The sequence below is a fragment of the Nipponia nippon genome, unplaced genomic scaffold, assembly GCF_047370975.1.
Source record: "Nipponia nippon isolate SJK-2023a ecotype South Korea unplaced genomic scaffold, ASM4737097v1 scaffold_7, whole genome shotgun sequence".
In the NCBI taxonomy this organism is placed as follows: domain Eukaryota; kingdom Metazoa; phylum Chordata; class Aves; order Pelecaniformes; family Threskiornithidae; genus Nipponia; species Nipponia nippon.
The window spans coordinates 23,567,336-23,583,793 of NW_028262391.1; the positions used below are offsets into that span (position 1 = coordinate 23,567,336).

Consider the following 16,458-nt stretch of genomic DNA (forward strand, 5'->3'; position numbering starts at 1 on the left):
CGCTTCTGTTACATAAAACTCAGTTTTCTGAATATTGTTATCAGTGCATACAGTTTAGATCCTAACCTTTTTCTGAATTTAAGGAACGCTTTTCAAAGTGGAAGAAGTGTAGGCGTCTTTCTGTTCCACAAGTTTTGTTGTCTTACTCTAAAACCCAGCGGAATAAGGGATGGATGTCCCCTGCTTGCAGTGGTATTGGGGTTATGGCCTGTATTTGACTTTGGAATCCTAGTCATCTGTTTTGTAGCATCTCTGAAGAGAACCATTGCTTCCCAGTCATGTAACATGGCAAAATCATAGAATCATAGAATGTCCTGAGTTGGAAGGGACCCACAAGGATCATCGAGTCCAACTCCTGTCCCTGCATAGGACAACCCCAAAATTCACACCATATGTCTGAGGGCGTTGTCCAAATGCTTCTTGAATATTGTCAGGCTTGGCACCATAACTGCCCCCCGGCAGAGCCTGTTCCAGTGCTCCACCACCCTCTGGGTAAAGAACCTTTTCCTAATGTCCAACCTAAACCTCCCCTGGCATATCTTCCTGACGTTCCCTCAGGTCCTATCACTGGTCATCAGGGAGAAAAGATCAGCGCCTGCCCCTCCTCCTTCCCTTGTGAGGAAGCTGTAGACCGCGATGAGGTCTCTCCTCAGCCTCCTCTTCTCCAGGCTGAACAGACTAAGTGACTTCAGCCGCTCCTTGTATGGCTTCCCCTCTAAACCCTTTATCTTCTTTGTGGCTCTCCTCTGGACACTTTCTAGTAGCTTCATATCCTTTTTATACTGTGGCGCCCAAAACTGCACAGAGTACTCAAGATGAGGCCGCACCAGTGCAGAGTAGAGTGGGACAACCCAACTCCCTCAACCGGCTAGCAATACAGTGCTTGATGCGCCCCAGGACATGGTTGGCGCTCTTGGCCAAGTCAGCTTGGATGAGAGCATTTCAGAATAAGGTGTCTTGTGAGTAGAGCTACAATACTTTATTATTGACATTGCTACTCTCAAGATGGTGGTTTTATCCTTCCTGTCTGGAGGAAATACTCATTTCGTAGCTGTCAAGATACTGCCTTTCCTTCTTTTTGTCCAAATCCAGTGAAGTCTGTAGGAGTGAAGTTGTATTTTGAGGTCTTGATATGAAATGTTTATTATAGATGTGATGTGTGGAGATCATTCAGCATTTATTTGAGGACTGATCATTGTGCATGCTTGGTTACTCAGCTGTTGGAGGAGTTCCTGAAGTCACAATGTATTTGAGTGACTGCCTGGCTACAGAGGTAAATCTGCATCTTCAGGCCGTGTAGTTCACCAGGTGGATATGATTTATGTTTGTCTAGGTGCTCATATGGCATCTGTCACTACAGTTTTTGCACAGCTCATCTAATTCAGTGAACGCATCTTTCAAGCACTCTGAAGTGGTGAAGGTAAAGTCATCCATCCTATGGAGAGCTATCCTAAAAGATTGTCCATTACTGCTCTGATGTATTTGTTGTTTATGTTGACTTTCAATGCAATGATTGCCGAATTGTTTACCCCTTTGATTTTCCTTCTGTTGAATTCTCGCCACAGAAGGTGACTGAACAGGAAGTAAAAAAAGTCTTGACTATTTTCTTTTCCTTTTTCATGCTTGGCAATCTCTACATACGTGTCATGGGAAGGTAAGCATAGGATGGTATCCTTTTGGTATTTAATCTGAACAAAGATGTTAGCTATCCCTCCCTCTGCCCCAGCTAATTATAACCTATAAATAAAATTAACATTTTGGTTTAAATGGAACAATGAAAAATCCTTGTACTTGTTTTCCTAGCGTTAGTAGGCTTAGAGTTCTGGGAGGATAACTGTTGATTTCTTGTGGGTTCAAGGGAAACCATTACTATTACTTAAATACACAATTTTATCATGTGATTTTGATGTATGTGTAGTCACACATAGAAGGCTGATAAAATTAAATAATCCAGTTAACTAACCATATTCGTAAAAGCAAGTGTGTCAGTGAAGAAATGAAAACTTACATTAAGCTCTTGCTGCATCTTAGATGGTTAAAACATGAGATTGTATTGTAACTATTTTACAACATTGTTCACTTTTGATAGCAAGTTTTACATCATTTTATGTTTTGAAATAGCTGCCACTTTCCTCACAAAGGAGGACTCACTCCTCGGCAATCAAAGTGATTTTTATTATTTCTGTATTTGATATTGTGTGTGTACTATGCAGTAAAATTTAAACTGTTCATCAGACTCTGTTTGTCAAATCGTAGATGTGTAGGTAACTTTATGCCCTTAGAACAGCTTTAATGAAGCAGAGAAGGTGCTTATTCCTGGATAAACCTTCTAAAACCCAAACCAAAAATTTGCAATCCTGTGTCCTGAAATTGTTCACACTAATGCACTAATATATAGAAGTAAGACTCTTGTCTACTGCTGAAAAGGAAATGGGGGCAGGCTCCAGAAAAAAAAACATAAAGCCCAGGGAATTTTCTTTGGTTCATGCTCACAGACTTTGGATACATAGGACAGAAACCTTAGATAGACGATAAGCTAAAAACTGTCATCTTGATTAAGGTGTGTGGGGTTTGCGGGGAGGTTTTTTGGTGTTTGTTTTTCAGTGGAGGAGTTTTTTTGGTGTTTGGGTTGGTGGGGGTTTTTTGGTGTTTGGGTTTTTGGGGGGCGTGTTTGGGCTTTGCAGTGGTTTTGGTTTTTTTGGTGTTTGGGTTTTTTTGGTTTGGTGGTCTTGGTTTGGGGTTTTTTGGGGGTTTGGGTTTGGGAGGGGGTGGTGTTTTTTTTTTTTTCCCCCTCTGGATGAGAGCTATATGGTCTTTCGACTAATGTCCATACCTGCAGGAAAGGAAAATTTGTGTATTTAAGTTGGTGTCACATTTAATTGATGTCATAGAAGCTACCAGCAAGTCTAACTCTGGGTTTTTTTCTATTATAAAGTATAAGTTGGGAGAGATGAATACTGGATGGTAAGGAGTTTCATTGTAACCTAGAGATGAGATTGGCATTTGTAATATTTTTATGTAAGCCTACATCAGTGAAACTTCTAAAGCTTTGGAGTTTTAACAGAAAGGTACCAAACTACATTAAAATAAGTGTGTTGGCTCATCTGCTGTTTTCAGTTATACAAAACCATAAAATCTTCCACACAGTAAACTTACAATGAAACATGCATCTTTTGATACTGTCATTACTTATGACTAACGTACATTGCTACTGCCTGTTTATAGTGTCATGCTGTAAATCTAAACTCTTACCTAGAAGATACTACTTGGGGTAATAACTTTGGTGTAAAGAATCAGGCTGGATAAATAGATGTGCCTAATTCTCAGTTGTCACAAAGTGCAAAAGAGGCTTAGGTTTTGTAGGCACTGTTCAGCAGGGAGTAAAGTTTCTAGAAACTTTGTTTATGCTAAAACAGTACTATTTCATAATACTTATTTATCAGCATCTTGGAAAAGGAGTGAAATAAAGCAGCACTCAGGCACAAAGTCTTATTGCAACTTGCTCTGGAGATGACAAAAGGAAGAACAGCAATGGGGTCATTCCTGCTCGCTGGGTAGGATAACACCATAAAGCTGCAGAGCTTCCCAGTCTGTTGTGGATTTTCCTATGACACTGAGAGGAAGAAGAGTAGTGGGCGAGAGTTAAATATATGGAAGTATTTCTTTTATTTGGTTTTCTATAGTGGTTATTTACTTTTATTATTTACTTTTTGTATAGTTTCTAATAGTAAATCCCAGACTTACTACCAGAAGAAATTAATCCTTAAAAGCCCCGCCAAAGTACATATACAATTTTATATGAAATTGGCATTTGATAAATTTGCTTTAGTATTAATAAACTAATTCAGCATTACAATTTGTGTTAGTGTTTGTGACAATTTACAGTGACCTTTATAACAGAATACTAAATACCTCTTTTCCTTAATAATACTACTTTAACATGTTTGAGGGACATTTTTTTGTTTCATTATTTTTGTTACATTTAGTTTTCTAACCAGTTATCCTAAGCAGTTCTTAGAGAACATAAGGGCATCACAAGAGGAAATACTTCGCTGCTTTGGATAGGTATATTTTGTAAAACAAAGCCACGTAAGGGCCTGGAAGATTTTTACACATAGGACAAGCAATAATAACATACTTCATGATGAAAACAAATAGCATTCAAAGAAATAGAATTTGAAGACAAGTCTGGACCAAAGAAGGTTTGAAACTAGCTGTAATACTTTATGGGACAGAGAAAAGAATTGCAGTGGAAATTAAAAAAAAAAACCAAAGTGGCAGAATTTAATGGTTTCCTCTTTGCATGCCTGACAAAATTGGGGGGCATATTTGAATAGGTGAACTTTTAAATTACTGAAGAGAACACAAGTTATTTAGAGCCAGTAATAAGATATTTTGAATGATAAAGCTTGTATTTTTAGGTGGAAGACTGTCATGTGCATCATGTTTGCATAGTGCTGGCTTACTCAGTTGTTGTGAATCATCTCAAACAGTTATTGTATTTGATTTTCGGTACCTTAAGTGTCAGCAACCGTGATTTTTCTCTTCCAGTTGGTTTCCTTTCTGCTTTGGAACAAGCTGATATGGCATCAGAAGCTCTTATCTCATCCAATCTATGCAGTTCTAGGCCAGACTAGAGACTGAAATCTTTACAATTCGCGAGGATATGGCAGAGTTGCAATCATTCTTGGCTAGCATAATCTCACACAATTTTAATTTTTACATTTAATATATTCATTTAAAATATAAGAGAACAATTTATAGGTGTAGAAACTGAAAAGAAAGGAACTTAAATGTGGAAAATAAAATTATTTTGTAAGGGTAACCCCCTTTTAATAAGCGTACCATATTAATGAATTAAAAATGTAATTTCTTTCCGTTTAAATGAGAATTTGTTATAGCACTGTATATTATCAAAGTACTGGAGAATAATTGTTCATAAGTCAAGTGAAATTATTTCCAGTTTCAGATCAAGAGATGGACTTAATTATATACACATCTTTGCATGTTTCTGGAAAATTTTATCTTGCTCTATTGACCATTTTGCCTATAATGAGAATGTTTTAAAACAGAGGATAGTTTGGACTGACATTTTAACAGGAGACAGGCCTGTAAATCTCATTGAATCTTAATGCTATTTTTTTAAGTGCAACTTGCTTAAGTTCTTTTGAATATTTTACCCTATTATATCAAAATAAATGTGAAGTTACTAAATTGTCATTTTAGAATATTAAATTGTCATGTGCCAGTATCAGAAATTATGAGTCCAGGCGTATAATTTTCATTACAAAGCAAGAGAGGGAACTTGCTGCATTTAAGTTTCTTTGTTGAAACAATTGAATTAGAAAAAAAGGAAGAGGATTTTTTTCCCCCTTCAGTATCATATTTATCATATTTATTTAAAATGCATGTGTTGTTACATTAGAAATCATTTTGTTTCATTTCTGTTTATTTGCAACACCCTTTCTCTCCTCTCCATTTCTTGAGGGACGCAGGTCATATCAGTGCTTTATTTCCCTGTTGATTTATTAAAATGAGCGCTACATTTTTATTTCTGATTTGAGGCCAGAACTGCAAAGTCTAAGAAAAAGAGCTTTTTTTGTTAATGATTACATTATGTTACAAGAGTAGAAAAATATGGGCATATTTTCAAATTTAATTAACATGATCAGCCGGATAGAAAGGGTCTATAATGGCTGCTAAGCTGATGTTTGGACCATAGTGCTCTAAGTCTCATTTTAGACTCCATTAGCCCCATCTTTGTTCTTGAATCTTCTGATTTGTCTGAATCACATTAATCACAGCCCCAGTAATATGCTGTAATTCTTTCTTTAACAGAATGAAAAGGCACAATGATTTTGATAAATAACAAGGATCAGATGCTTAAGAACAAAGCAGTGGTCAGTTAAGTCATCCATTGCTCTCGCTATATAAAAGCTATACTTACTGGAATATAAAACTTAATTATATCTAGCAATTTTGATAGTTTGCATCATAAATTATAATCATCTCTGCTTGCTTGAAAATTGTATGGTCATCCAGCTTTCCTTTTTCAGTCATCTAATAGGATAAACATATTGATAGTAATTGTGAGCAGTTCACAGAAGAACAAGGGAGCTGTTTTTCAATTTTTTAAATTGCTGTTTCTGAGTTAAAAATAATACCTAGATCAGGTTGTTCATAGCCTCTTACAACTTTGAAGTTAACCATGTTTTGAAGAGGTTGGACTAGATGAGCTTCCAAGGTCTCATCCACCCTAAATTTTCAAGATTCTGTGAAGATGACTTATTTTTCTTTTTTTTTTTTTTTCAAAAGGAAGGTATCAGGTGATTGAAGGCATAATATCTCCTGTTAATGATGACTACAGAAAGAAAGGCTTGGTTTCAGCACGGCACCGGATAGCTATGGCTAAACTAGCACTGGAGACATCTGACTGGATTCGAGTTGATCCATGGGAGAGTGAGCAGGAGACATGGATGGAGACAGTAAAAGTATTAAGGTAATTACCTTTTTTTTTTCCTTTCTTTATGAAGTTACTGATTGCCAAAAATGTATCAGGCTACCAGGTCAATGCACAGAACTCGCTCCTGTAAAACACCCAAGCAAAGCAGAACATGTCTGTTTATGGCATCATCTGCTATGAGATGAAGTATTATATCTGCAAGCAATGAAAATTCACATCACTTTCCTTCAGAAAGGCTGTGTAGTCAGTATTCCCCATCTGGAGTCTTTCCTTTCCTAGTGCAAAGCAGATAGGCTTTCCCCAGACCTATGCAACACTCCACAGTAATGCACTTGTGCCATTTAAGTAGTTAGATGCATGTGGAAAGCCTCTGCCAAGAAAGGGTCCTGCAAAATTATAGTCACTGAGAGTTCTGCAGAAAAGTTCTTGGCTCTCGTGTTATGTCTCTTGTTTTTAAGTCTCTAAGCAGGTAATACAGAGATCTTAATCAGAAAGTAAGAGAGTTTACAAAGAAACCTGTTCTTCAGGAGCATCCCTATTCAGATTAGCTATGTTGGCATTATTATGCCTGCAGGTTTATCTGTTGACACATCCTTGAAAAGTTTTCTTATTAACTCTAATGGCAAGTTAAACCATAACTGCCAATGTTTTCTTCAAAATCACTGAGTTTGCTGTGGTTTTGTGCTGGAAGGAAAAATGAAACCATTTGTCCAAAACCTGTTAACTTGATAGAAGGACCTTGAAACGTGCCTTTTTCCCATATGGTTGGTCTTGGTAATAAATGCATTATGGAGCAAGGTATGAAAACACAAACTTCTTGTTCTAGCCACTTTTTGAAAACATAGATGCTACAGAAGTCAACAGGTATTGGTAAAGTGAAAGACTTCATGGATGTCTTTCAAGAAAGCAAGTGTGCTATAAGAACTGTCAATGATTCTTCATTTCTATCCACATTTTCTAGGTTACTTTCTAACTGGAAACAGTTGTTTGTTTAGCTTAAGGCTTTAAAATGTGCCTTCCAACAACTGCCCAGAAAGCTCTTATGGTTCTATGTGAAAGCAATTAAAAACCAGACTTTACAAAAGCATACATAAGAATACCCTACATACTTACAAAACAGCTAGTGGAACCTTTTAGTTCTGCTTTTATATGCTTTGCTGAGTGAACACAGACATCGAGTTGCTTCTTTTGCCCCTTCCCTCCAGCCAGGAGAATAGGATCGGGGTGGGAGGAAGACTAGGCAATGCCACCCTGTCTTTGCAGAAAACTTCTCTGTTCTTTTCTCTAACCACCATTGTATATTTGAGTGTGAGAAATCACCAAAAGGTCTCTCCTGCAGTATTGGTTGGGTATGGGATTTTTCTCCTAAACTTCAGTTTTGTAAAACTATTTTCCTCCAGAGAAGCAGCCACAAATCTTACAGATCAGGTGAACCTACTTACAAAGGCTTTGATCTTGCTTGCACAGCTCCAACTGAATGGAATACTACTTGCAAGATTGGGTTTTTAAATTGTAAATCCACTTCAGAGTCCTTTAGGATAAGAGGTACAGTAAATAAAACCTATATGTATCATTTTCTGCTCAGGCAAAGCAGTATCAATGTGGTATGAACAGCCAAACTTCCTGTCTGCCTAGAAAGTGATCCTCTAGTTTTATAAATAAATTCACAAAATGTTAAAACGGATGCCTGTTAAGGAGAGAAATGAGCTTAAATAACTTTTTTCCCAAATGATGACCGATATTAATGAGCTGAACCAGTGCCATAATCTAATGCTGAACCCTGTCCCTTGAATGGGGAAGCAGCATCCTGATGAAATAGCACATGTAGGTATTTTGGCTTTATATTGTATTTTAACTGTCACGTGTCAATATTAAAAAAGGAGGTGGCTTTAGGGCTAGATCCTTACCAAGTATAAACAGGCAATGGTTTATTGTGGAGTTGTGCTTCTTCACAAGTGTTGAAGGTTAATCTATAGATTCTTCCCTGGTCAAAGAACCAAGAACCAATTGCTGCCTTTGCTATAAGCTCCCTCAGGTAGGAAACTAGTACCAATAGCAAGAGATTTTGCTATTGCAAGGCAAAGGCAAAAAACATTATTGTACCTAAATGTCTCTTCTTATCGGTATTTTGAATTGCACACTTAACTGCAGTAGAACGTTGTGTCCTGAGACACATGAATGGGCTTTTCCTACAGTACTTGTTTTACCTGAGTGCAATGAAAATGTCATATTCCATCAAAATCTGTGGATTTTGCAGAGGCTCCCAAATAGTTACGACATAAAAGAGTTTTAAGCAGCAAAGCTCATACCCCACTTGTGGCAGTGCTGTAAGTTGCCTGTTACATTAAGTGAGTATGGAAATTTTGGAGACTATCCCAAGGTTTTTTTTAGAGAGGAGGAGGGAACATGACAGAGCTATTTCCCTCTTAGCTGCTGTTCCTGAATATTCTTCCTAGACAAGAAAACAGTATTGTCAGTAACCAGAGAACTACCTTCATTCCTCTTTTAATGTAGATTTGATTGTGATGCAGAAATACTATGAATTAATTTAGAATTGGCAAAGATCTATCTTACCCAACTTTCGTTGAATTGTGCTTGTGATTTAATTATATAGTTATTCAAAGCTTCATAGGCAGTTCAGAAAATGCTTGATAAACTGACAGATTGGTTTGTCCTTTTTGGTGTATCTTTAAAATAATGTAAACCTCCCTGCCCCAGCACTTGAAACGCCTGCCGAACAGGCCTTTTGGCAGTTAAGATTTTGCAGTACTTGTAACGTTAGTCCTGCAGTGAGCTCTTTGCCAAGAGCTCTTATTTTTGAATCGTGGCCCAAGAATGTCAGTCCATGATACAAAGTTAGTGTACTTGACTATACATAGTATCAGCCTGTTTACAACAAGGCAGGATTAAAAATAGAAATGTAGGAAGGCACAGGCCAATCTACTGCTACCTACTCTCTACTACCATATGTCCCTCACCTCTTGTCTATGCAGTTTCTTTAGCCAATGGCTGAGCATCAAAAATGACTGGAGATAGTTATGCAGCCTGTCTAAGTGTAGGTTCTTGACACTTGCGCAACTTATTCCTGTGGCTAAAAGTACTTGCATGAGTTGAAGAGCGTACATTTAAATCGCTAAACTATAAATTCATTCCTTAGGCCAGACATTCAAAGGGTTATGTATGGCTTTGTACACATACTGAATTCGGACTGTACCTTGTAACTCATAATTTTTGCTTTGATGCAGTTATGTAAGATCTGATGGTCACTTTGGCTATATCTGTACTAGACAGAGATGGGACATTGCCTTGAGTCTGTGTCTACCTGTCCTGTTTAACCGTGAGCTTGTTTCCTGAAATGATTTTGGCTTGTGCCAATATGAGCAATGCCTAAGCATGGCGCAGGATGGTGCAAGTCAGGGACTATTCTAAACAGGCAAGGCCATGCTGATTTGGAAGGACGTTTGGATCTAAGATTAGCACTTGCCCTCATGATCAAAGAAGGGGCCGCAACCATGAGGTAATAGTACCAGTATTGCAGTGGGGCACCAGTGACCAGGAGCAGCAAAAGAATAAAGTGATAGAAACCTGGAAAAACGGACAAAAGGATCCTCGCCCGCCTTCATGGATCTGAACTCAGTAAAATTAGAAGCATAGCAGATGTCAAAAAATTTATGAGAATTGTATGTTTTGAGTTTCTCAGGATTGTGATTCTTTTAATTAAAATGAAAGGAAAGACTGCAAGCTGAAAACTCAGGGAACATGTTTTTATGGAGAAGAGGATGAGAGGGAACAAGAATGTCTCATCCTGAAAACACATTATAGAAACATCATCATGAGGAGTTGTATTTAATTAAGAAATTAAGTCTAGTGATTGAAGTGTGATTTAATCCTGTTTCAAGCAAAAACCTCCACATCATTTTAAATGTAATGTTGCTGCCAAAATTGCCATAATGGTAGAATTTCACAAAGGAACTGAAAACCAGAATGCCATTATGGAGATTGCTTGTGAATTCTGTGAAATGTTAACTACATTGATACTAATCTCATGGTAGAATGAATATGCTAAATTCTTAACAAATTGTATTCAAATGCAAAGTGCATAAAAGCAGACTGTGTTCTTGAATCTGAAAGTGCCAGGTAATCGCTTTGTGCATCTCTGAAAGGATTACCTCACACAGAAGCCTTTATTTTAAATGCAGGCACCATTACAATGAATCACTCAGATTGCTCCAGTCCAAGAATGAACTCATGAAAAAAAAACGGCCCATAGAAAGATCTACAGAGGATTCCCTTTCTTACCAGCACTCAGGTTTGTTCATAACTGTAAATGCAACTGTTTGTTTACCATTAAAAACAATACAGCTTTACCAGACTAGACTAATTGATGAAAAAGTTGAACATAGTAGCTGGTGAGTTTTGAGGGTTGGAGCTGCCTGACAAAAACAATCCATGCCCAATGCCAGCATGACTGCTGGTGCACTTATTTTGTATTAACTCCCACATAGACAGGAGACTTATTTTGGATTTGTATTAATTCTTGGGTTTATAAGTATCTCTTCAGCTGTGTTGTGGCCCTGCTGGTTTTGCAAAGCATAGAATATATGAATAAAAAATATCAAAAAATACAGGAATTACTTAGAATTGTAATTCTAGTGTTAGACAACGGACAAAGTATATGGATACCACACCAGTGGTGCTGATGCATTGGTGTTTAAAGCATTTTCAGACAGAAAAGCTTCTGTTGACATTAGAAGTATGGCAGGTTTTGGGTTTTCTATTTTATCATATTCCCTAGGCCTACGACTTGCTAGGATGCTGCTAGATTTTTGAAACATTACATTTTTCCTGTAGTATTGCAGCACTTCTTGGACATGAATAATACATTTAAGTTGTTCATGGTTATACAAAAGTTTCCAAAAGATGAGTTGTTGCATCTTTATAAATGGTAGAGGAAAAAAAGTCTCAAGGCGTTTGAACTGCAGTGGAATTTTGTGTCTGATGGGGTTAATGATTGTTGGCAAATGACAAGTCAGATTATTCCACATTGCCACACTAAGGAAAATTAGTGTGAAAGTAGTAAAGACTATTATAATTTTCCATTACAAAAAATTCTTCTGGCTATTATTTTCTGTAGTTATTTCAAGCTCTATAGCATTTTATGTAAAAATGGTCAAGAAAACAAATGTTAAAACTAGTCTTTCTTTCCCAATAAAGATTCTCAGTTTAGAATTCATCAGTCATCATCACAGGATTCCTCTACAGTCAAAAACAAAAGGCATAGCAAAAACTAGGTGAGAAGGAGGACAGGCAAGAAATTTTTTTAATTCTATCTGGCAGCTATCCGCAAAGAACAATCCATTAGTTTGAACAGAGAAGGGCTAGTATCGTGTTGTTACTTACTTTTTCTGCCTTCAGTGCTTTGACTGACTGGGCAGTGATATGGATTTGGGTATATTAAACATGTGGCCCACCAAGAAGGAACAGAATGTTTTTTTCCCCCACTTCCTTTGGTCACTCGCATGATATGGTGTGGGGCACAGGGAATGATCAAGAGTTACTGAGAACACCAGAGCAGAGTACAGTTCCTCCCATTTCTCATAAATGTTAGTTAGTACAAACTTTCTAATGGCAGGCAACTGTTACCCAATTCCTCCGCCCTCTCCCGCCCCCCCCCCCCCCCAAAAACAAAAAAAACAAACCTCCTAACAGTGAAATCTGTTGAATTGGGGTTTTCTGTGAAGTCTGTGGAAAGGCTCAGTCACCTAATGGAAGCTTTCACAAAGATCAGTTTGATGGCTGAATTTAGCAGTGGCAAAATTCCATAATATACTATTTTTCTATTAAAGGTATGCCTGCTAAACTGTAAGACTTCTTTGCATGGTGCTGAACCTCATGATTTTGTTCCACATGAAATTATCAGGTCACTTTTATATATATTGCAAATAAAAAGGTTCACTGAGGACAGGTGTAGAAAAATGATTGCAGTTTTAATAAAGTTCGAATAGCTTATTGGTGCTAATCATTCAGGACAAAGATGAAAACAAGAAGATTATGGAGTTCTTTTTCTCTGTTTTTCAGTGTCCAGGGATTTGCCATCCCTCCTTGATTCACCAAAGATAGCTTTACATGCAATATTTCTTCTCCTGCTTGCAAGAGATGGTTGATTGTCATTTCATTTTTCATTGAATCCCCTGCACTTCTAGTGTTTCAGTTGCCTTACATGAACAACTTTGTTGTCACCTCTTGAATGCTTTTCCCTGGCATACTCCAACAGCAGTCTCCCTTAATCAGACCTTAAATCCAGCTACTTCCTTTGTGTTAATAGTTATTTCTCCTTTAGCTTACCCTCTCCTTTTTCCCTCATCAACACTTCAAAGAACTGCAGTTCATTTCTCTCCACCATCATTGACTGAGCTGCACTAATCAAAACCAAGCAAAAATCTCCCTGATCCAGACATACCATGGCCTGAAATAAAGGCTGTTGTACTTAGCAAAAAATGGAGCGTTTGGGTTTTATACCATTATCTATAGTGGAAGCTGCAGATCATCATTTAGAAAAGTGCCTTTGAAAGGCCAAAGACACATTTTTCTCATTGGTGCCGAAGATGTGGGGATATGCAGAGACATATTTGTAAAATTGACTGCCTTTTTGTAAAGCCTGCAATCTGTTAATTTAGCTTCTAGTAACCTAGAACTGCAATGCATGTACATTCAGAGAAAACCCATTAACACTATAAAAGCTCTGGTGTGATATTAGCTTTAATACAGCTTGGGACAGAGTACTGTTTAATTGTGGAGGTTGCTGTTAAGTAAAAAGCAAGCTGTGACATAAAACGCAGGTAAGGTTCTGGAAAGCAGGGGACTGTAAACAGTCTAAACATGGAACTGAGGACAGGGAACTGGAAAAGAAGAGTAGAGTCTGTGAATGGAAAGACAAGAAGATTGGAACTGGCAGGAGGAAATAGACGGGCAGAGGACAGCTCGGAAGGGATGAAGCAGAAAAGATCAGCTTTATCATGACAGAGCTTCCAGGGTTGTGTGAATCCTAAGGGTCTTGGTGTCTCATTGTTCATCATCTGTCAGAAGTATCCAGGTCATTCTTTCAGAGTTTCATACTCTTGTAGCCCTGGTCCACACAGGGATCACAGACAACTTTTGCAGGTACTTCTGCACTAGCTCAAGTGTCAGAGATGAGAGCATTGAATCTGAAGGTTCCAACCTTGCAGGTGTGGGTATCAAAATAAAATTTACTGGGTGTTTTGTGGAGGAGGGTGCTGTTACAAAAATTTCACATTCCTACCAAATACACTCATTATAAACTCTAAAAAACCCAGAATTATATTTTTGAGTATGTGGACAGTCTACGGTGATTCTGTCGGGCATGAATATTTCAAGATAGCCTTGTCTCTTACAGTCCTCCTTCTGTAGTAATGCTGCATTCAGACTACAGGAAAGTGCAGTGCAGTGCAGTACCCCTGCTGCCTTTGTTGTAGGAGTCAGAAGGTATGTAGTGAGGGGTGTAAGAAGAGAAGAAATGCTTGCTGTAGTTAACTCAATGGTATATGCTAAACCTCTGCAAAACTGAGTGTATCTTAAGGCACTTAAGGTATGCTTTTCATGCATCATCACTGGTATGTTTCTTATTTTTCGAATCGCTTATTTAAGGTGTTTGTATAAGACTTGCAGATGTGCTAACCATCTACAACCACAAATAAACGTAAAATGCAGCTGATACCTCCATCCTTCCCCTTCATTTCACATGAATGCAAGGCTGTGAAAATACCTAGTCAATGTTTGTAGAATACTCAGACGGTATAATGATGAGTGCTGTAGCATAGACTTTGACGAAAGAGATAGTTCTGTACTGGGGCTTACGCAGTGGGCAGCAAATAAGAAATGGAGAGAAAACAAAAAAAAATGTACTAGTGAAGTATCATTCTTGGTCATTATTCAAGGTACAGCAAATTTGGCTTTAGATCTCTTTGTTCTCTAGAACGAAAATGCCATGGCTACGTGACACAAAATATTATCTGTATAATATTCTGCCGGTTCAAATTTCTCTAAAAATAAAATAAAACTTAGTAGGTCAACTAACTAGCTTATTGTACCAGTAAGGGTAGTTAGATTAGATACAGTCCGTCATGTTTTAGATGATATAGGTGCACAAACCCAGGCGAAATTCTAGATTGTTCTCTGGCTAATGTGACAGTATGCAAACATTGTGTCTGTGTGCCAGAGCGCAGTAGGGCAGCCGCTCCCTAAGGGATGGGGAGCCGTATGTGGTAACACAGTGTCAGGCAAAGGCCTTGCTGGCTGGGGTTAGTCCCACAGTACCTGAGCACAGCGAGCAGGGCAGGCTGGGGTGTAGTAGCCAGGTTCAACCAAGTCTGGTCTTTGTGCTAAAATAATTCTCTTTATTTGCTTCTTTCCCTTTTTGGCTTGCTTGAGTGGAGGAATAATTCTTTAACATTGTACAGATAATATATGATATGCTGTGAGTGATAATGAAGTATGCGATAAAGTAATTGTGACCAGCCACATAAAATCCAAGCTGAATTTTTCTTGCAATCTTTTGGAAGAAAACTAGAATAAAGGTAAATGATTTAAAAAGAAAAGGAAAAAAAAGTGATGAGTTAAAACCAATTTTAAGTATAAACTTCCTAGAAAACCAAACAAGTATAGATATCTTTCATTTCCTTTTGTCTTTCCAGTTCTACCAGAATTAAAGCTGCTCTGTGGGGCTGATTTTCTACAGACATTTAAGACACCCAATCTCTGGAAGGAAGAACACATCAAAGAAATAGTGGAAAAGTTTGGTTTGGTCTGTATTAGCCGTGCTGGCTCTGATCCTGCTCAGTATATCAATGAATCAGACCTTTTAACTAAATTTCAGCACAATATCTTTCTGGTGAAAGAATGGATTCAGAATGAAATCAGTGCAACACAGATACGCTATGCCTTGTGCAGGGGATTAAGTGTAAAATATCTCGTACCAGATTCTGTTATATCCTACATTGCCCACCATAATATCTACACCGAAGAGAGTGAGCGGAAGAATGAAGGTGACTTGCTTCAGCCTCTTAAGTTGCATAACACAACAGTAAACCCACTAAATGACTGATGTCTGTAGCGTGTAAAGTGGACAGGCCTGGCGTTTTTTCATGTAAAGTTCTAGAGAAAGTTGTTTGTTGTCGATGAGGGGAAAGTACATCAGTCCAAAATTTCTTGAATTCATGTGGTGTTTTAAATTCTGTTTTTTGTGTGTGGTAGTGCTTAAGCAAATTGGGATGCTCAGCTGCATAGCTTAAAATATATAAAGAACAGCTTTCTTGTGAAAGTAAAAGAAATAAGATCTTAACAATAAATATTAATCTCCAGTGATACTTAAGGGTCAAACATAGTACTTTCATAGAATCATAGAATCATAGAATCGTTAAGGTTGGAAAAGACCCTGAAGATCATCGAGTCCAAACGTTAACCCATCACTGCCAAGTCCACCACTAAACCATGCCCTCGAGCACCATGTCTACCCGTCTTTTAAATACCTCCAGGGATGGAGACTCAACCTCTTCCCTGAGCAGCCTGTTCCAATGCCTGACTGCCCTTTCAGTGAAGAAGTTTTTCCTAATATCCAACCTAAACTTCCCCTGCCACAGCTTGAGGCTGTTACCTCTCGTCCTATCGCTTGTTACTAGGGAGAAGAGACCGACCCCCACCTCACTACAGCCTCCTTTCAGGTAGTTCTAGAGAGCGATAAGGTCTCCCCTCAGCCTCCTCTTCTCCAGACTAAACAACCCCAGTTCCCTCCCTTACTTTCCTGAATTGTAATTCTGTAATCCTACGGACAGTTTTAGCATGAAGATGCCTTACTGTTCTGAAGCAGTAAAATAAAAAGAACCAAAGCTTTCTTTGTATATATATTTTTTAAAATATATATTATTGCTAAACTTTGCCTTTTTGGGACCCTGAATAATTTTTTGTGTTCTGGCAGTTTG

At 38.0% G+C, this 16,458-nt stretch overlaps 1 protein-coding gene across 5 annotated transcripts in view; it reads left to right on the forward strand.

The window, feature by feature from the left end:
* NMNAT3 (nicotinamide nucleotide adenylyltransferase 3) overlaps window positions 1-16,379 on the forward strand; it is a 31,868-nt gene extending 15,489 nt beyond the window's left edge. For 3 of the 5 annotated variants that reach the window (XM_087740508.1, XM_087740507.1, XM_087740506.1), the window contains 3 exons: window positions 6,320-6,499; window positions 10,663-10,772; window positions 15,175-16,379. In XM_087740508.1, coding sequence (XP_087596634.1) covers window positions 6,320-6,499; window positions 10,663-10,772; window positions 15,175-15,584 — 700 coding nt within the window. In that variant the 3' untranslated portion in view covers window positions 15,585-16,379. Of the gene's footprint in view, window positions 1-6,315; window positions 6,500-10,662; window positions 10,773-15,174 lie in introns of all 5 variants that reach the window. The other 2 variants (XM_087740504.1, XM_087740505.1) reach the window with 1 other exon arrangement.
* The last annotated feature ends 79 nt before the right edge of the window (window positions 16,380-16,458 follow it).